This window comes from Cinclus cinclus, chromosome 4 (assembly GCF_963662255.1).
Source record: "Cinclus cinclus chromosome 4, bCinCin1.1, whole genome shotgun sequence".
Lineage (NCBI taxonomy): Eukaryota > Metazoa > Chordata > Aves > Passeriformes > Cinclidae > Cinclus > Cinclus cinclus.
Genome location: NC_085049.1, coordinates 35,340,939 through 35,362,787, shown reverse-complemented (window position 1 = coordinate 35,362,787; position 21,849 = coordinate 35,340,939). Strand labels below are relative to the sequence as shown.

Genomic DNA, 21,849 nt, shown 5'->3' with positions numbered 1-21,849 from the left:
TTGACATCCTGGAAACCTTCAGGAAGAGCAGGGGCTGTTAAGCATGTCACACCTGTTACCTAGCATCTCAAACTTGGTCAGATGAACAGGTCAAGGGAGTAAGGAGGCTTCTGTCATGACATTTCCAGAATACACCAGGTCTAACTGTACTATAGTTCTGCTGTGTATGTATTTCTGGCTTTACTGGGCGAATTTTTAGGGTTTTTTTTTTTTTTAATCTTTATTTGTGCCTTGTTTTCAGTCTAAAGCTGTCTAGCTACAGCTTTTTAAAGCAGGAAGAAAGCATGCACTTTCCTGCTTGACTAAAGCCCCTAAAAAATGAATTTGTAGGTTTCCAGAACTGCTTCTCAAAACCTAATGTTAGAGGATGCAACTGGGTAAGAGTGTTGATATCAAAGCAGAAATAAATGGAGTATTGTGAAAATTGCCTATGCAGTACTGGATGATGGATAGTGTTTTATTGGAGGTTTACAGATAGTGTTGTAGTATGTGTCAGCTGCATTCAAATTCAGCTACTGAAATGCTGGACTTCGTGCATAAGTAAGACTTGTTTTCTGTCCAGCTGAGCTATCTTTAATAGCTGTTAGCCTTTTGAAAGTACACTATGTAGCAGTGCCTTAAATATTTAAATTCTGAGCTATTTGATATTTAGTAGAAGGTATCACAATAAAACAAATTCCTGGGACTTTTGTACTATCAGGCTACTGCAGCTCCTTGATTTATTCCTCTGCCTGTCCTGCCCAGATCATCTTCCAAATATTTTTCTTGGGTGCAACCACTTTTTGGCATCTTTATTTCTGTGCAAAATGGACTTCTGTACCCAGGCTTCTTAATTCCAGTCAACTTTTCCCTAAATCAAAATGCATACTAAAACAAAACAGAGTCACACTTACCATCAATTTTAATACACATGTTAAAAACAAATATAAAGTGGTTTGTGGGATACTGTTTTTTGTTACAGATCTTATTTTTTTTCCTTCTCATACAGTGTCTGTCAAAGTTTTATAAGAGCATTGCCCAGATATTCATATGTCTTTCGTAGTAGTTTGTTGTTTCTTTAATTCTAGAATCATAAGAGGTATCATTGCTCTTATGTTTTTGAAGTTTAAATGCTGTAACCTATTTTAATTTTACATTTGTTGTGTTTCCCTGATAGAGAAGACTTCTGATGGTACAGAATATAGTGATACAAGATCAGGTCTCAGCAATAGAGCATGCACAGCAATGAGATTTCTTATGTTTTTGGGTTTATTTTTTATTTTTTGTTTGTCCTTCCTGCTTTACCTTCCCTTCTTTCAAAGTGCTTAAAGCACTTTAAGATGTACTAGAAATTTGTTGGGCTTTACAGGTGCTTTCCCACTCAAAATTCCAAATAGATCAATAATTAACTAATTTTCAAACCAGAACATTCCTAGGATTTTATGGTAAATCCGAGAATAACTTTAGCATGGATCACTTCAATTCTGTGCTGGGAGCACTGATGAGCACAGGAGAAATATCTGCAAAAAGGACAGTGAAGAGGATTTAGTTCTCATTTGAGGCTCACTTAATTGTTGCAATCCATTAGTGACAGCATTCTTATTGTGTAGCCACATACTTTTAAATTCTGGAGGGATCTGTAACATTGGCTGGGTTTTTGATCTTTTGCAGAAGCTAAGTACCAGTATTGTCTTGCTGTCTGTGGCAGGGTGATGCTCACCTGTCTGGAAGTACAGGAGCCCTCTTGGAGTGAGGAAGGAAAAGCAGCTGAGGCCAAACCTAATTCTGGTCTTGTGGTGGGACTGAGGAGATAAGAAATGTTCAATAAACTTAAGAATAAACCCTTCTGACAAGCCAGGTTTAAACTGTTTCATAGGAACTGCTGTTTCTCTTACACTTCTTAACAAACTCTCAGACACTTGAATATGATCATTTGGGTTTTTAAGACGATAGTAATTTTCTATGCATGACTCCTTACTGTAAACTCAGCCAGCATTTGTCACTAGATTCCAGTGTGAACCGAAAGGGGGCAGTCTTTCAGTAATTGTCTCTTGGCTGTAACCACTTAAAGCTTTTTGCCCTTGGGTACTGTGCAATCTTGAAAGCAGCACGCAACAGATGATCTCAGTCATATCATCTTCTGCACTCAGGCTATTTAAATCAGTACTGGATATATTGGTAATACCAGATGGGTTTGGTTAGCTCTTGCTGTAAAATGAGAATTAATGGCAGTAGATAGACTGGAACCTACTTCGGGCAGCATTTCAGCTGACCTGTCTGTGCCATTTCTCCCAGAACTTCATTTATGGGGAAAATGGGTTCCCTGCTGTTCTTAGACATGCGTTCCTTCTCCAGTGCCCAGCCTGCTCTGTATCTCTGGGTGCTTCTGCATAGAGCTGGCCCTGTTCTGCAGAAGACATGGAGATAGGTATGGGTAGCAGTAAAGAAGCAGCACACTAAAGTTCTGGGCTTTATAAATTTCCTAAATTACAGCTGATTTGGCTGCTGAAGAAGAAAGTAGTTTCTGAGGCTGATGCTTTCTTACAACTGGAGGATGTTACAGGGCTCTGGAGAAATATGTGTAATGCACTGACTTGTGGATAGCAATAGCCCACAGTGCTTTGGAGTTTGGCTATTTTATATCTTAATTTTTGGCAAGCAGCCATGTAGCTTCTTTGTCAGAACAAAGGCTGAGGTTGTGTGTGCATCTAGAATCACATCTGACTTGGTTTTTAGCATGCCTTTCAGACTTGAGCTAAACCTTTTCCATAAGGTGTCCAGACACTGTGTACAGAAATATCATTCCCTTCTTTCTGTTTCATGACAAACTGAAAAACCTGTTTCAAAACAAGTCTCATTTGCTAATTCAACTTATTTGTCTTGAGCTGCACAAGCATTTGCATAATGATGTGCTCTATATTTCTGTGGACGGAATGTAGAATGTTCTATTTCTAAAGAAATCTGCACTAAGATTGCTGGCTGTGAAAGTGCAAGTAGACTGGCTGGTTATTGTCCCTGTAGTCTGGAGAGAATGCTCTGGGTGAAGCATTTAGATAGCACATATTTCCTCTCCTTAATTTGCTTCTGAAGAGGTGTTTTTTTTTTTTAGCTAAAAATAAAAAACAAACCAAAAAACCCAAAAAACAAACAAACAAAAAAAAACCACCCACAATGTTAGGAGGCTTGGAAATTATAGTTTAAATGGTTTTTGCAATTTTAAAAATATTTCTTACTTGAATTTCAGGTTCTGTTGTGGGAATTCTTGAAATGTCAGGCTTATTTCTCTGTAGTATAAAAGTCCTCTCTAAACAAGTGGTCCTATGTTTCTAAATATTCTAATTACAATACTAATGAGTTGGTCATTATTTCCCTTTCTTTTCATTCCACTCCCTTTGAAGGAAGGGAGAGCCTGAGCATAAAGAAATAAAAACAAGACAACAGCAAATAATAAACAACCTGTCTCTCCCTCTTCCCTCTACATCCCCACAACCCCCCTCCTTACCCTATAAAAAGTTTAAAAAAAAAAAAAAGTTTTGTGTTGCTTTAGCTTCCTTTTTCACTTTAGAAAACTTCCTGGCCAACATCTTGTTCTCTTTGTGTGTGACTTGTGAAGAGTGCTTTGTATTTTTGTGTTTTGTGGTGTGTGTGTATGGGAGATCTCTGGTTTCCAGATGAGAAGACATCATTTATTATTGTGTGAATAAATGCCCATCTTCAGTGAAGATGAACTTTTATTAACTAATTAGCTTATCAAAAGTGTAGCTGATGAAGAACCTAATCTTTAAAGTTATGCTTTTTTATATATGTCTACTGGTAGGCTTCAGGTTAGCACCTATAACATGAACTTGTTGAGTCCTCAGTTTGAAGATGTCACCATGATCACAGCCAGCTTGTATTTCATCTTCCAGATATGAAAGAAATAATGTTATGTCCTTCTGTCCATCCCTGCAGTAGCTTAATAGCTGCCAACATTCCTCTTTTCACTAAAATAGATCATGACCTTCAGGGAAGTTTTCCTCAGGAATGTTTGATGACTGTTGAGGTAGTGATCCTTTCAATTATGAAATAACTGAAAACATGGTATTCCCTGCATTTTACCATGTGTTCTATATTAAACAAATGGTTTGTGAATAATCTGTTCTTTATTTTGGATGGAAGCAAGTTGAAAGTTGACCTGGTCTATATCCTGGTACATACAACAATAGTAGTATGATTTCTCTCAGTAAATGGCAAACTTAATAATAAAACTGTATCAATGCATATAATAACTTTGTATTGTGTTGTTGTTGCCAGAACTAAAATTTCTACCAGAGCTTTTCAGTTCTAGCTCAATTTCCATTCATGGTGAAAGCTAAACTGCAGTTTCTACCTACAGCTAATTGGGAGAGCTCCTCCTACTGTGTGGGGGTGTGGGGATGGGTTCCTCTCTACATGTTGGGCATGAGCCTGCATACACAGCTGTGACTTCATTTCCATGGTCCTTCATCTGACTGATTTGAGACCCATGTTCCTCAAAGGTTTCAAGTGCTTGAGTGAGACATTTGAATTTTACTGTGTTATATAAGTGCATAAGTCATTGTACTTCATACTTGTTTTTCACCTCAAACTGCAAGTGACTTGGTTAAATTTGCTGATGTGTTGATATATTGTGTGAATGCCTTTACTCTACTGTTTTCTATATTCTCTTATATTTCCTCTGCATTGTGAATTGGTCATCTATCCTTTTGAAGCCCTTTGCATATCGCTTCTGGTCTTTGATTTTTTCTTACTGTGCTGTTTCTCTTTCCCCTCAGAAAGTAAGCTGGTACGAGTCCAGCTGAAAGGAAATTGTAAAGGGTGTGTGCTATTCTCAGTCACTATCACAGTAGCCTCAATTATACTTGGAAATATTAGACAAACCACTTAGTTGTTTCCTTTATTCCAGGTTCCTGCATATAAATGTAGGGTCTATTTATTTCTTCATCTCCTGTATTTTGCCAAGTCATATACTGTAAATCACTTTGTATAGGCAGCTGGATTAAATATCCTTTGACTTGAGGTTTTCTCACCACACTCTGATTTCACAGCCTTAGACCTAAGGAAATGCTGCAAAGAATCTGCTTCTTTCCTTGTGTGAAGTTTGTAGAGCAAGCTGGGCTGGGGAGAAAAGTCACCAGACAAGTACTAAGGCTACCTCTGCCTGCTTAGCTTAACCCTGTGTACAGGCTTGTGTGAATATTGCTGCTTATATAGATATAGTAGGAAGGTGAGTGGACCCCAGAATGTTGTCCTTATGTCAGCTTAGTCAAATGCTTAATTTTTGCTTTAGCTGTTGATCACAAACTAAAAAGGCATCAGTAAAATAATTCTTGCAGCGTAATTCTCAAAGCTGACTGTAGTAATCTTCCTCTCTACACAGATGGGCTTAGGGCACGAGGAAGGATTTGGTGCCCCCTGCTTAAAATGCAAAGAAAAGTGTGAAGGATTTGAGCTTCATTACTGGAGGTAAGTGACACCAAATGTATTCTAAGCTGTGACTCAGCACTGCAGACCTTGACATATATATGCAAATGTTTCGGTAACCATTTTTGTTCTTCCTCTCAGTTGAACTATTAGGATGCTTTAAAAAAGCTGGTTCAGGGCCAGAACTTCTCAGCTGCATTCTAACAGAGTACCTGATCACTTGTGAGCACACTTTTCATCTGCCCTGAAGTGAATGGTAGTACTTCTACTGCAGCATTTGCTTTAGCTGACTAAACAATTGAAGTAGATTTGTAAGAACTATGTCTAGCCTTACAGTAAGAGACATGACAGGAAAGAAGTGTGGTTTATCTCTGTAATAAAATGCTTTTTCAACTCCTGACCAAATACGTAAGATTTGATCTGAGGTGCTAGGTAAAACTATTTTGAAAATATTCGGAATTTTGTATACAGCTACAACTTATTTAGATGGAGGTGTGACTTGTGTGTGTCACACAAATTCAAATAAGTTAAGTAGTACTTAGCCTTGGATGGTGGACTGTTCCTAAATCAGTGAGTCGATGATAGCAATAAGTAGTCTGTCATTACTTATGTGGAAACTTTCTATTTCATTAAGACCTTGTTTTACTGAAACAAGATACATAAATGCATTAGTATACAAAAATGTATCAGGCTCAGTTCACTCATAATACTGTGTCTGCTCCCAAAATGTACCTTAGTAATTCTGATTTTTTAGAAAAAACATCCCTCTCAAAGCGAAAAGCCCGAAAAGAACAGAAAAATAATTGCTAGTAGCACTAGCACATGCTATCAATTAAAATTACTGCATTTAACTAGTGCTAACTAGCTACAGTGAAAATTGCATTTGCAGTAGAACTTGGTTTGTTTTAGAAAATAACCTTTGTATCCCAGCCATAGTGGCATTAGGTGCTGATAAGGCCTAGAAGATTTTACACCTTTGCCCAAATATTTGACTGCAGATGAGACTGTTTAGAAAATAATCAGGCAAACAAAAAAAAACCAAAACACAGCAATAACTTGTTCGAGGTTGATACATAATCAAGAAGCTATATTCTTATCTGTAATATGTAGCTATAGAAACAACTTAGAAATAATGACATGGATCAAAAAGTGGTAATGCTCTAGTAAGTAAATGTGATCATAGATAAAAGAAATAATTAATTTATGGAAAGACTTTTTCAATATGCACTGCATCCCAGAGGAGTTGTGTGTAGAAGTAATACTAAAATAAAACAGAATTGATGTAAGTAATGCAATAAAAGAGAATTCTAAAAAATGCAAGAGTCAATAGTGTTTATCCATGGTTAGATGAGAAATTGTATTACTTTCTACTTGAGAGCTCTTTTCTTCATAGTTGCTATGCAAGACAGGGAAATGACGAGTGGGGGAGGAAAAAGTCCAGTTAACTTTCTCCATTTTTTTTAAACTTAGTTGCCAATGTTACACCTTGTAATTGCTAGATTATTCTTTAGCATGAAATAATTTGGAATAAAAAGAAATAAAATGGCTGAAGTGGTTTAGTCACATCATAGTATCATTGCAAAGTTAAAAGGTATCTGCTTTTGTGTGTATATTTGGGGTTTTTTGCCTGTTTTTTTTCTTTATCCATATTGCTCTGTCTTCCTGTGGTTTAGGGCTTATTGTGTCAGGTCCTGAATACATAGCTTTTCAGGACACTGTCTCTCCTAGAAAGTACAACTTCGTAGAAAGCAGTGGATTAAAGAGCAAGTAATGAAAAAGATGTTAAAACAGTGATTGTTTAGCTAAGATTTAGTTTGGAAATTGAGTTCCATATAGGATAGACCAGATAAATAATGTGGCTGGAAGTAGTCTGATAAGCTTCATCTAAGTGTCAGACAAATGTGGCACATACCTCTGAAACAGTCAAAAATTAGCAATTGAGAGAATTCAAGAGTGGGTTGGAAAGTAGCTGTTTCTCCAGTAGAGCTGCTACTGGGGACAGTGAGCGTGTGAATCTGAAGTTTTAATTCAGTTTTGTGTGAATAGTTTTCAAAGAAAAAAATGCGCTTTGCATGATGCATATATTTTAGTAGTCCAACACTTAAATTAAAAGTGTTGCATCCTAAATATCTGTTTACCTAGTTGTTAGCCTTCAAATCTGAGACTGTTTTAAGTAGGAACAAACTGTAGCACAAGTGGACAGAATATTGTCTTTAAAACATGAATAATCAAAATCAGTTCAAGTTTACCCACTTTTTTTGTTGCTACTCATAGATAAGAGATGTGTTGAAGTAAGAATTGTAATTAGGGAAGCAGTTACACATTGGGAGAACAACTGGGTGGTAGGGATTGACCCTAGTCAGCAGCCAAACACACATACAGCTACTCACTCCCTGTCCCAGACATCAGGGTGGGAGACAAAAAAGGAGAAACAAAAGTGAGCCAAACTCATGGTGAGTTAGTAGGTGAAGGTGGGTGAGCAAGTGATGCAAAGGGACTCACTGGCCATCGCCCACCACCACACTGATGCCTAGCCAGTCTCCAAGCAGTAATTACTTAAGAAGTCAGAAACCCTGATTTCATCATCTTCTATTTCTGTTTTATTGCTTATCATGACATTATATAGCATTTAAACCCCCCTGACCAGTTTGTCAGCTGCACCCCTTCCCCGCTTTTCTACTTGCTGAGGCGGGGGCAGAGTTCAAAAATGGGGAAGCCTTGCCTTCGTGCCAGAAGTTCCCAGTAATAGCAAATCCTATCGAGGCTGTTTTAGCTACAAACCCAAAGCACAGCTCCGTAAGGCATTATGAAGACCGTGCCCTCCATCCGTGCCAGATGCCGCCCGGCGAGCGGGGCAGTGGCAGCCGCGTGTGCCGGGCGTGGTTCTGCTGCGGGCTGTGCAAGGCTGACACTGCCCTCTCCTGGGGACAGCCGAGGAGCTTCAGCACATCGCACGGGTCTTGGTCTGACACATGAAAACGCCGTTCCTCAAAGAGCCGACATGTAATTTCTTTTTGTATTTCCGTAGAGAAGACCCTCAGTTCTTCCTCTAGGGAGTGAGATTGCAAAGTCCACAAAAAACCCAAGTGTACATCTAGTGGCAGGGCTTTACAAGGAGCTGCTATACTCTTTTTCTCTATACTGGGAGTATTTGAAATATATCTCTTCTGGGCTGGTACCTACTGTTAAAGACGTTTGTGCTTTACATCTTGACACACTGCATGGGCAGGTTTTATAGGTGCAGAACTGTAAATTGAGGCTAGTATAGAAATGGTGGTAAAGCAAGCCTTTAGTAAAATTTATTCCTAGATTTTGAAGTTCTGGTAGCCTCAGTGAGCTGAACACAAAATGAATAAAGTGAGAGATGTGGTTTACAATGGTAGTTGGATGGTTAACTACCATTATCAATTAATGGTGAATGGCCGGGTTTATCTTCGTGTGTTAATAGCTTTTGCTTTTCAAATGGTCCTCAGAATTATGCTTTGGTGTAAATACAATAGCAGCAGGAGGTGGAGAAGATATTCTTAATTTAAGTGTTAGATTTATTTCAGGCTGCGAAACACTCCCCACACATGTCCAGTTGGTCAGGCTGGATGTAAGAGATTGCTACTCAGTTACATATTGCTCCTTGGGAATGTGTCTCCTGCTAGAGGGAACTATGGGACAGGAGTGAGAAGTTGCTAAAAACAGGTGCGAAGGTTCTGATTTATCTTGGTTGCATATATACCAGAAAGTGGTAACTGTCCCTGATGTGACTTGCTTAGATGTTAAAAAAATTCCCAAGCTTAAGATTCTTGTTTTCAAAAGTTATCTTTTTCAGCGTGTGACTTCTCTGCACAAATACAGTGCATAAAAGGCAGGGAGAGCTTTAAGTTGGCTTTAAGATTTTCTGATACTACAGCTGACAGGAAAGCATTGAGATGAAGTTCAAAGCAATTGCAATTACTTATAGCTGCATTAAAAGTGACAAAACATAACGGAAGGAATTACAAAATCAGAGACTGATGAAGAAGCAAAGTGCCTTCTCTGTAATTTCACTGATGATGCAAATCTGGGAGGAGTAGATGATATGCCAGAGTGCTGTGCAGCAGGATTTTGATAGGTTGGAGAGATGGGCAGAGGGAACCATCTGAAATTCAACAAACGCAAATGGAAGGTCCTGCACCTGAGGAAGAATAACCCCTTGCACCAGCAGAGGCTGGAGGCTGACCTGCTGAAAATCAGCTCTGTGGAGAAGAGCCTGGGGGTCCTGTGGACAGCAGGTTGTCCCTGAGCCAGCAGTGTGTCCTGGGGACTAAGAAGGCCAATGCTGTCCTGGGGTGCATTCTGTATGTGGAGTGCTGTTTCCTGTTCTGTGCTCCTCAGTACAAGAGAGACCCGGAGCTCCTGGAGTGGGTTCAGCGAAGGGTAGCAAAGATGATTAAGGGGCTGGAGCATCTCTCGTATGAGGAAAAGCTGAGGGGGCTGGGCCTGTTCAGCCTTGAGAAATGACAGCTGAGAGGGGACCTCATCCATGTCTGTCAGTATCTGAAGGGAGGGTGCCAAGGGGATGGAAGCAGGCTCTACTCAGGGGGGCTGAGCAATAGGACAAAAGGCAACAGGCAGAAACTGATGCATGGGGATTCCACGTGAGTATGAGGAAGAATTGCTTTAGTTTTGGAAAGGTGACCAAACACTGGAGCAGTTTGCCCAGAGAGGCTGTGGAGCCTCCCTCACTTGAGATAGTCAAGAGTCATCTGGATTTCTGTGATTCTGTAATAGGAAGAGGTTTGTTATTCTGCATGAAGGGCAGAAGCCTCAGGACTTGCCAGGTCTTTGTTGAGGATTTCTCTATGCTTGCAGATACTGCCTCCTGTCACTGGGAGCCGGCATAGGAAGGAAAATTATCCATCTTATTTTTCCTCTCCATACACCAAAACATAGATAATCAGGAGGATGGTTAACATTTGATTTTGGAGAAGGAACTGCAAGTCTTTGATCCTTCCTGTCAGTAGACATTCAGGACACAGGAATTCATCGCTTGAGAGGATGGAATCTCTGCCTTTCTTCCTTGTTCTTTCTAACTACTCAACACCTGCTGGCAAGGCACTATCTAATAGAGCTGTCTTTACACTGATACACAACTTTTCATACCACGGATTTTGAAGCTTCCTCCCTATCTTCCATGTTTTGAGTGGGAAAAGCCTTTCAGATTCTGAGATGGGTGTGGAGGATCATTGCTCTGCTTTGATGAGGTGATGACAATAAGCAGGAGTTGATAACACCTCCTTCTGCAGGGATCTCGCTGAATGTCCTCAAGTGAAGAGAAAATGTTTTCAGCAATGCAGATGGAGAGAACAAGAAATTTTCCCTGCCTATCCTCTTGACAAGAGTCAAAAGTGATAAAATTGTCTAGGCATATATGTCTTTTATATATTTATATGTCTTTTATATATTTATATGTCTTTTATATATTTATATGTCTTTTATATATTTATATGTCTTTAGGTGTATATAACAGCAATTGTTTTTTCTTGCACATGAAGTGTTCACTTTAACATCAAAGATGAAAATAAAGCATCAAATATCAGACAGACTTGTGAAATATAAATTTGAGGTAATTGAATGGGGTTACTCCAGTGACCAAAAAAATGATTAGCCAGTCTATTCTAAAGACAAGGAATTTGCCGTATACTTTCTGTAGAGGGGACTGTGTGTGACTAATAAGCTGTGGCAACTAGTGAAAGAAGTTTAGGATTAAATTGTAAACAGTACTTTGCAGGAACTGTTACATGTGTAAATATCAACTGGATATCTTTTAGTACTGAAAATTACTCATGAGGTAAGATTATAAATCAGGTTAGGGTACTTTTTTGGGCTGTTAGCAGCTGTATGGACATCTTCATGTGGCTGAGATCCAGGGGAGCATGGGAAATGGCAACAGCCTAGGGGATTTTCCTTCAATTTATTGGGATATGCTGACATCAGTTGTGACTCAGCATTCTCCATGTTCTTTCTGTATTGTTTTGTCCTGTGTTCAGAGGCACAATGGTACACAAGTTCTAATGCCAAGGCTACTATTACACTTGTAATATAGCCCCTGTAACAGCTTCTTGCAAACTGTTGGAAAAGAATTATTCACTTAACTTTGAAAGAGCAAGGAGATTAGGTTGAAATGCACACAGTCAAATTCTTAATTTAGTGGGTGCATGGGTGGGGAACATTAATGGCTACCTCATTATTTTTAATACAAGTATAAATGCAGTGATTATCACAGTGAGTCCCAGGAAGGACCTATGGACGAATTGTGTGCTTACTCTTTTTGCAACTACCTATTTATGAGGAAAGCAAAAACAAATCTCTCGCAGATACTGCAGTCAGTCAAACATGTAAGCCTTCAAGGTGGGATGAAGAATAATGGCAGCAGCTGAGTCAGGGTGTTCATCTAATTGGAAATAGAAACAGGATCTCTAAGCTATTCTGCATTCTGAAAGAATACTATTAGAAAAAAGATATGCAATTTGATGACATGAGTGAAAATTAGGTGCTCTTGTGGCTTTTCTAGCCCATGTGAAATTCTTAGGATGAATTCCACCACAGCATGTGGTGCATGGTCTGATCTCTGCCTGCTGTCAGTGCTGCTTTACTGTAGTTAGATGCTGTTGAGTGGGGAGAGTGCACTGCCTGTCATACAGGCAATACAGCAATATGAACTGTTCTTGCTGAGCTCTGTATTGCAAGCAGAGCAGTTCTGGACAGCATGATCATACTTCAGTTGCCTAAGTCTGTGCAGGGAACCCAAGAATGTCTGGTTGTTCATCAGTGTTATTAAATCTCATCAAGACAAGACTGAAACTGGGGTTACTGTTGCTAAAGATTTAACTTGTAAGAGTAAATAAAGTGTTTCGTTTGGGTGGACAAACTGCTCCAATTCCAGTAGCATGTGTGCTGTGAGGCATAAAGCTACATGGTGATCGTGATGTAAATCACTAAATCTGCAAAAAGCAAAGTCTGATTCTGTCATCTGGTATTGGATCTCAGAAAAGATATGCCTGAGAATTGGTAATAAGGTATAATCACTCACATGCATGCCATAAAAGATGAGTGAAGTGAATATGAATTGCTTTATTGTTATATTAAGTAGTCTCTAAGTATTAGCTGTGTGAAGGACTTGTGTACACAGATGCTGAAGATCTTGCAAAATGTTATGTTTCGAGTGCTTGAGATACATAGCAAAGCTTTTAGGCTTAATGGGCAATGCTAGCTCATGCTTGAATATTTTGGTAAACTGGGAGATTGCAAAGTGATTAGTGTATAGTAGCTATCTTGGTAAGTATCAGCCTTAAAATTCTGCATGTCTTTCCTGCTGTGGAAATGAGTTGGAAGCTGTCAGACAGCCTACACACCAGTTAGTGATCTCTTTAGATATTTGTGTTACAAAGTGGAGTCACTTCTGCTTAGTGTTCTTATTTTGCTTGAGTGGCTCATTTTTTATTGCAGTTAGGTATTTTTATTTGGAGTGGGCTTTACAACTTAAATTACCACAACGTATGTTTTCTGTGTAACCAAATGACCAGTGCAGCATCCACCATGCACTGAAATGTTAGTAGCCCACATCTTAAACTGGTGTACATATAGAGAGCATCTGTTTGGAGCTGGCTGTGTATCACTTCAGGTAGCCAGTTAAAGGTCCTTCCTTTCCCTCTACCTCAGGGGCTTGCTGTAGTCATGGCATGTTCTTGTTGTGTTCCTGTGGCTTATGGCACCTAACTTGCCTTCAAGACTGTATAAAGCAAGATGCAAAACAATGTTAAGAGTTTGATGGGTTTTGGCAAGCAGGTTTCAGAAGCATTTTATAGCTAATAGTTTATGCTATTTGCTGTATGAAGTTTAAATAATGGGGTAAAATGCTGCTTGTTCCTCTTCAAAGTCTAGAGATCCGGGAGATTTATACATTTTCTTAGTCTGTAATAAGAACCTTTAGTTAACATCTAGTTTCACTGATTTCTGGCTGACTGCTTTGAACTGAAGTTCTGAGGATGCTGTTAATGAATAATGAACTAGCTTGTCTAATCCAAGGTTCTGTTGATTATGTGTGATTTGTTTAATTATGCTTAAGGTAACAAACTGCTTTCTAATATTCATTGGCTAAAGTAGTTGAAATGTGTTGTATATGAAAAAATATCATTTATATCCAAGTAAGTAGATCTACCTTTTAAGGCTGTTTTCTGTGAAAATTCTCCCTACAGCATGTGCCAGAGTACATCTGGCTTGGTTCACAGCTGTTTTGAAAGGCTTTGTCCATATAAGCCTTTAACTTTTCTTTCATCTTCTCTTTAAATTCTGTGCTTTGAACAGAACTTGGTGCAATTACACTCTTTGTATGCCTGTATGCATTTTCTTCCTTTCTAGGAAATATTTGTTTCCATGTGATAGTGACCCAGTGATAACCAAATATCATGCATATAGTGAAATACATATGGAGAAAAATAGTATAAGGTGTCTAACGTTGAATGTATGAAGAACAGCTGAAAAACTAAAATCCCAAGCAAATGATTGCTGGAGGAATCATGTTGCTGCATTAAGTTATCTTACAATAAATTTGGTTGGTGACTGATAAAGGATATATATGTGCTTCATCAGTACTGAGATGTAACTGAGGAAATTACATAGCTTCATATTAAAAATGCATTAGTGTAGTCACTGATGTCTGATAACAATATCTGTAAATAAACAATGTAAATAATACAACAGGACACATAAGGAAGTGCTTGATACATTGCAGAAAAACATGTGTATTTCTAAACAAAGCACTGAAAAGAAAGGATTTGGGTTCCTGGTGATGTTGCTACACACCCAGATGGTGTGACATTGTACTTTTGTTGCTGTTTCCATGAATTTCAGGAAAATATGTCGCAACTGCAAATGTGGCCAGGAGGAGCATGATATCCTTTCAAGTAGTGAGGAAGATCGGAAAGTGGGGAAACTCTTTGAAGATACAAAATACACAACCCTCATTGCAAAGCTGAAGAATGATGGCAATCCCATGTATAAACGTAATGTAATGATACTGACCAGCCCAGTGCCAGCCAAGAACATACCCATTGATACTGTTACTTATGAGTGGGCTCCTCCTGTTCAGAATCAGACACTTGTAAGTCCAACTCACACTTTTTCATGTTCAAGGCAGGAGTTGGTGGGAGTAGCAGAACTTTCTGGAAGGCTAACTTTGCCCCTTGTAGTCTTCTTTTCTTCCTCCTCAAAACTGAAAATACGGTGCCTGTTTAATGAGTCTTGCATCTCTCATCATACTTTGTGGATGTTTGTATGTAGAAACTCTTAAAAACCTGGGGAGATATGGTAGTTTTTAGTACATAGGATTAAGAGTTATCTACTAAGTCCCTGGAGTGCAGGTTCAAGAAACTGGACTTCTTTTTTCTTTTTTTTTTTTTAAATAAAGTTGAAAAATTTGCAGGGAGTGTGGGCTTAAAGGAAAAAGAAACAAAAACCTGTAACCACATCAATTTAGATCATTGTTTAAAGTTAAGGGGAACACTTAGCCTTGCTTATAGCTTTTACTGTATATGGTAAGAACAAGGTCAGTGTTAACATCTCAAAGAGCAGCTCTCTACCAGTATATTTTCAGCTGAAGTAGTTAGATGGTAGATAGCCTTGTGAGGATCTTGCTTCATTTTTCAGACTTTGATTACTAATTTATTGTACCAAAATGTTGTGTAATCCATGCCAGAATGACATTATCTCGAATTATTCCTTTTCAGTGAATTAATCAAACCTAGTGCATCTAAGACTTATTCAGTTACCAATTTGATTTTTAGCCCTGTCATTGCTTTATTAAAGCTAGAACTTTCCTTAATTTAGCTAGAGTTATTTCTTCAATGGGCTGTATACTCCAAGATTATTTCAGATTCTACTTTTCTAGGACTGTACTTATGGTCAGTGTTCATAGAGCAACAGACAAGATGCTGTGTAATTTTCTGTATGTTGTAAAAGGCTTAAAAAGGAGCCCGTCTCTTACTCTGGGAAGAAGCCAGTTAATGCATCTGCTGTATTTTATCTCCATTACTGTTTCGGGAGCTTAATGTTTATGGAAAGAACCTTGTTTTTGACAAATTTGACTGTCGCTAAAAACAGTAGAGATTATTTTAGTTGTGTTTGCTTATGAGAATGGGTCTGTAGTTGAAGTGCCATCTGATATCTAATTCCTCCTGATTCAGGCTAGACAGTACATGCAGATGTTACCAAAGGAGAAGCAGCCTGTTGCTGGCTCAGAAGGCGCACAATACAGGAAGAAGCAGTTGGCAAAGCAGCTGCCTGCTCACGATCAGGATCCTTCAAAATGCCACGAGCTTTCACCCAGTGAGGTTAAGCATATGGAACAGTTTGTGAAGAAGTACAAAAAAGAGGCACTTGGTGTAGGAGATGTCAAGCTCCCTGGTGAGATGGAAGTGAGAGCTGCTAATGAGAATAACTTGAAAAATGGTGGTGGCAGAGGTACCTCATCTGCTGTTGGAGCAATGGAGAAGAAGCCCCCAGATCAGAAAGCACCTCAATACGTAAGTATAAGAAGGGAAAGATAAAGCAAGAAGGTAAATTATCATCTGAGTGCTCTATTTGGTCATTTTAGCCCAATAAAATTGTTTGTTAATTTGTAATAGCAAAAATGTGGGAAAGAAAGAAGGGGAGCTGGAATATGTTGTGAATGTCTGCACAGAGCCCTGGTTTCTGATAGTATTTAATGCATTGCAGCAAATAACTTCCTGGGTGACACTGTCATCCTCAGTGCAAAAATGCGTTAGCTTGGAGGTAGTATATTAGGGTGGCTTTTACAGAAGAATAATAAAAAAGCTTGTGTTGTCTGATGGACTAGTTGTTATGTTCTTTTGCTCTTGAAGAGTTAATTTTAGGAGCTTGTTTTCGCCTCTTTCTTGGAAAAGCACTGAAATTACCCGCTTGATAAATTGTGTTTAAAATGAAGTGAAATTAAGGAATAATAAAGTAATGTGTCTCCATCCTGTGTCCAACAAGTTGAGCCATTCAATGGTCTTTCGACTAGCCTTCTTTTCATATTCAGCTCCTATTTTTTTCCTTCAGCATCTGATTTCTCCTTATAATAGTTCAACAAAAAACAAAGTATATAAAACTACCCAGTTTTCATTGATATTTCAAAAATTATAGCATTAATCGGCTATTTCTGAAATAACTACTGCTGTGCATATCTCAACTACTGATTACAAATACAAAATAGAGGTAGGATTACTGAAGGAACATTAAATCAGTTTTGTGGGGGATAGACATTACTTAGGAGTGTCAAAAGCTCTACTACAAGTAGATTTCTAGAAATGTTGCTGTTATATGTATGAATTCTTAAAATTATTTGTCTTCGGGTTGCGTACAGAAAATTAATATACAAGTTCTATCTGGAGAAAAAGGTTTGCTTAATATTGGTTGTAGAATGTGGCTCTTGTGGTACTAGTAGGGGTGTGCTGTTTATTTTTGTTTATTTCTGAACTGACTGTATATATGACTACTGGTGTGAAATATAAAATTAACACTTAGGTTTTACCTCCAGACATGGCCACGTACTCCAGAAATTTTCAAGCTGTGCCATTTAGCTGTTTTTTTGTTGTTGTTGTTGTTTTTTTTTTTTTTGTCACTGTCTTGTTATGGAGAATCTCAGAAACTCAAAAGTTCTTCTACCATAGCTTGATTAGTTTACTGTCATTTTGTCTTAAATCAGCCTTTCCTGCTGGTATACTTTAGTTTCACAACCACAATTCCTAATTATCTCCTCAAGGAAGACCTACAGAAATGCCCATCTTGCATTATGCCCTCCTGGACAACTGCCCTGGACTATAATAAGTCAATAGCAGGAGGCACTATATGTCCTCTTGAGTAATTAATTGTATCAGAAGGTGCTTTGTTTTTACATTACACCTGTTTGTCACTTCCAGACTTTCCTTACTTCAGCACCTGGGTATTCTTCCTGCATTTTAAGCCAAGCATATATTATCACTGTGGGCCATGATTTAGAAAGAGGTTAGTAGGTGCTTAATAGCATAAGTGAACATTTGGGTTTCTTATCTGTTCTTAGGTACTGAGTTTACACGGGGTTAAATAATCAGGATTTGGATGTGTTATTTTTTAAGTATTTGGGGGGGTGTCTGATTTCAGCAATGAAACTTTGTTTCAGCTGTATGATTTAGCATTATCTCAACTACTTAACAGTTCAACATAAATTGAACAAATTGATACAAAGAAGAGCTCTCAAATACTTAGCAGAAGAATGCCATCCTTGTCTACACTTTTTTATTGGTTCTGCATTTTTGCTCATCCGATTTTTTTGTACATTGTCTTTCAGACTGAGTTTCAAAGCTGTATTCCTTTAGCTGTATTAAAAAGAATCTCTTGGAAAATTAATTTTCATTATAGGAATAGACTGCACTTCTTTGAAACCTGATAAAAAATAAAAAAAAGCAAACCCATCAACGTTAACAACCAGGTCTCCACTGTTAATGTAAATATACCTATAATAATTGTCTCTGTATTTACAAGTATAAAGCTTTTTAACTGTGACTGAAAGCTGAATTAAAGAAAAATAGGTACTCAGCATATTTTCATCTTGTAAAGAAGGAAATTTTTATGTACTTCTTAACCACCAAAGCTGGAGATGTTGTAACTGGTAGGCAAATTAATCACATTGCCTAGATTTAGGTCTAGGCAGCTACTTAACCTTCCAGTGGACTTCTCTTGGAGTGAGGTCTAAAGTACAAAGATCAGAAACCTTTATAAATGTATATTTGAACTTTCCCTTTCTTTAATTTCCCTACATTCTGCATTCTGTTTCTGTTCCAAGTTGTTCTTCCTCTTTTGGTGGATTTCTATATGCCTTTTGAAATTGTCTGGCATCTGTGATCTGAGCAATACGCCTTACAGCTGAGGCACTTTATGTGTATTTTATTTTTATATGCACACACAAAGCCATTTGTTGCTGATGTGAGTCATAGAGGAAAACCTTCCCAGGATGTTCAGCCCAGTCCACAGACCAGCTGGAGTGCAGGAAATGCCAGACTGGTGATTAAACTGTAGATAAAAATTTTTTGGCTCAGTAAAATAAATCATCTGTGTTTTTTTACTTGATGGCAAAAACCTCTCTGGTGTACCTATAAACAGGTTTAGGGGAGAAGAATGACTGTGAACTCTCAGGAACTATTGGTAGTGTAGCTGTGTGTGTTTGATTTGTAGTTACTTATAGTCACTCTCCCTGTCCTAAAATCATTAATCACTGACTGTTGGATAGCAGCCATGAGTGACTAGGATCCCTAGCACACAGCTTTAAACAGAATCAGTTTGAAATATTCACTTATTTTTTATTTTCCCCACCAGTGATGCAAATATGGCTTGGTCTTCTCATGACCTGTAAGTACAGCCATCTTCTTGTCATTTGTTCTAGTCATAGCTGGTTAACTTGGATGGAGGCTCATTATCCTCTCCTTGTTCCTAAGCATGTAAGGGTTACAAATTACACGAATTACATGAATTTTAATTGCCTGTTTTCTTTAAACACTGGACTGCAATTGCAAATGTGAATACTGCAAAGTACAGCAATCCTTTTAAGGAGCACTAATGCTATGACAGTAGAATGTACATCATCTTGAATTGCTTAGTTAAACCTAAGATGTGGAAAAGGTATGTGTTGAACCACTGTCTACCCATGGGATTAAACGAATGCTTTAATTTCAGTCTGGAAAAATGGAATTTATTAAATGTATCTAGAGGATGTAATTTTTATAAATACATCTCTCAAATACTTAATTAACTTGGTAATAATCTCTTTCTAGTCCTGCTATCACTGCAAACTGAACATGAAGGAAGGCGACCCAGCTGTTTATGCAGAACGTGCTGGATATGACAAATTGTGGCATCCAGGTTGTTTCATCTGTTGCACCTGCAGTGAACTTCTAGTAGACATGATCTATTTCTGGAAGAATGGTAACCTGTATTGTGGAAGACATTATTGTGACAGTGAAAGACCCCGCTGTGCTGGATGTGATGAGGTAGGAAATATCCTAGTCCATTCTTCTAGCATATAAGTTTGTTCTCTGAGAAGTGATGAGGAGTTTTAGTAAAACATTCCAGTGCAGGAATATGGTATGCCTTCACCAGTATAGTTGGTATTTTAGATGCAAAGAACTGAAACCAATATGGATACTGCACTTCAGGAAGATGCATTGTTTGTTTTGGAGTTGGTGATTTTGCACAATGTGTGGAGACATAGGATGTGATACGCGAGGGCAAATTCTTCCAACAAGTCCCACTTACGCAGTTGTTTCCTTATCAGGGGCACTAGGGGCCAAACTGACCCTGTGCAGCTACAGGGAGCAGCCCTCCTGGGGCCTCTGGCATCTACGGGTTCTGTGCTGTGGAGCAGCATGGAGGCTTTTGGGAAACAGTTAATGGTGGTACCACTGGGAGTTCTTGCAAATCACAAAACATCCAGAGGCTGTATTTATTAAAAGGTGCACTGTTCAAATTAATGTACTTGCTTACTTGTATACTTGTTTATATCTTCTTCACAGCTAATATTCAGCAATGAATATACTCTTGCAGAAGGGCAAAACTGGCATCTGAAACACTTCTGCTGTTTTGATTGTGATTGCGTTTTGGCTGGGATAACCTATATAACAGTGAATGACAAGCCAGTCTGTAAATCCTGCTATATGAAGAACCATGCTGTGGTAAGGTCCTTACAGATGTCTTGGTGTTGTGAAGGAAGGGAACATAAGTGTATGGAGCTTCAAACTCTTACTTTTTCTCAGTCAGGGAGTATCTGAAGAGTATAAATTGAATGTGTGTTTTGGCTTGAGTCAGTTCATCTTCTTTCCCTTTGGGAAAAAGTAACTAAAACCCATGACTTTAGGCAGGCATGAGTTTTCTCACTTGAACAAAACTTGGACAAAAGCCACTGCCAGAGTGGGGGTGGAACTTGTTGGAAAAGCACCTGGAACTTAGCCAGTGATGAAGCAGGATTTGGTAACAGAAGGAGTAAAGTAGGTAAAGATGAGTGATGCTGCTAAATGTTTAGTTTTCATCAATTGCAGTTCATTGAGCCTGGTGGGAATCAATTTCAGCTGTCTGCTAAAAGCCTGTAGTGATAACTGCAATCTAGGTGTTTCATTTATTTCGAACCAGGTGGGTTAAAAAGGAGTGTGATTGACAGGATAAAGCTAGAAGTTTGGAAAAGAGTGGTAGTTCTTGATTTGTGGCTTTACTGGAAAGTAATCTGAGATGATGGTCCAATCATCACTGTAAGTTAGCTAGCTACTAGTTGGGGGCTCAGTCTAATGTGCATCTAGATGGTTTATACAGTGAATGGAGGAAAACATGGTCATCTCTTGTTGGCAGTTAATAATACTCTGAGGTAGGTGTAAGGAATTGGTTTTTTGGAGAGGCTGTTTTTTTGCCTCTTAAAACATTAGTTTTTTCTATCTAAATTATAATTTGTGAACAACCAGATTTTAAGATTAATTGCATTCAAGACTTTCTAATAACTTTTAATTATTTGGCATTGCCACTGAGCTGTCAATGCAGAGGAAGATTTGTAGCTAATATCTTCACATATTTAGGTTCATATATGAATATCTGTGCTGTTTGACATAAAAGGTTTTTGTGATTATTTGGGTATTGGGAAATCTTAACCATATAACTGTCTAAGCTTAGTCCCAGCAGCAAATAAATTGTGTGTCCATTTTATTATTCTGTGCCCTTAGCTGAATTCAAACAAAAACACTTTAAAAATAAAGAAAAAATCAAAAGCTGGAGACTTTTTTTATAAAGGCTTCTTCTAACATCTGTCTCTCTCCTTCAAAAATATTTAAGAGTTCTAGGTTTTTATTGCACTTGAAGAGACCATGTGTGTGCTTCATTTCAGTGTTGTTTTTTTTCTAAACAGATCTGCCAAGGCTGTCATAATGCTATAGATCCAGAGGTTCAGCGTGTAACATACAACAACTTCAACTGGCATGCTACGCAGGAATGCTTCTTGTGCTCCTGTTGCAGCAAGTGTCTGATTCGCCAGAAGTTCATATCTGTGGAAGGGATGCTTTTCTGCTCAGTGGAATGTAAGGGAAAGATGATGTCATAAAAGAAGACATGCACAGAACTAATCAAGTGTTACTGTGTTCCAAAGGTTCTTGCATTTCTACTGTAAAATATATAGTTCAGGGCATTTAAAATTATTGAAAGTATTAAATAGCATTTCCCAAAGATTTTTTTTCGTAAATGTCTAAACCTTTCTATGTAATCTTCATTTATTAGCTGTAATAACACTTTTTGGGTTTTTTTTGGGATACTCTTTCTGAGTCTTATTTCAAATTCTGATACTTCATATCACAGAAATGTAAGAAAACGTGTTACAAATCTTCTACATTC

The 21,849-nt window shown here is 38.2% G+C and overlaps 1 protein-coding gene across 1 annotated transcript; it reads left to right on the top strand.

Annotated features, from left to right (window-relative positions):
• The first annotated feature begins 1,799 nt into the window (after positions 1-1,799).
• On the top strand, positions 1,800-21,562 carry TES (testin LIM domain protein). Its single transcript, XM_062491081.1, has 7 exons — positions 1,800-1,815; positions 5,376-5,463; positions 14,305-14,554; positions 15,636-15,974; positions 19,260-19,475; positions 19,998-20,156; positions 21,371-21,562. Exons 2-7 carry the CDS (start codon positions 5,378-5,380, stop codon positions 21,560-21,562), a joined length of 1,242 nt encoding a protein of 413 aa, XP_062347065.1. The 5' UTR covers positions 1,800-1,815; positions 5,376-5,377.
• Positions 21,563-21,849: the final 287 nt, after the last annotated feature.

Coding starts and splice junctions, on each gene's coding strand:
- TES (XM_062491081.1), top strand. CDS start 5,378: ATGGGCTTAGGGCACGAGGAAGGATTTGGTGCCCCCTGCTTAAAATGC. Junction 15,975..19,259: donor ATCAGAAAGCACCTCAATAC/GTAAGTATAAGA, acceptor ATCTCTTTCTAG/TCCTGCTATCACTGCAAACT. Junction 20,157..21,370: donor ATATGAAGAACCATGCTGTG/GTAAGGTCCTTA, acceptor TTTTCTAAACAG/ATCTGCCAAGGCTGTCATAA.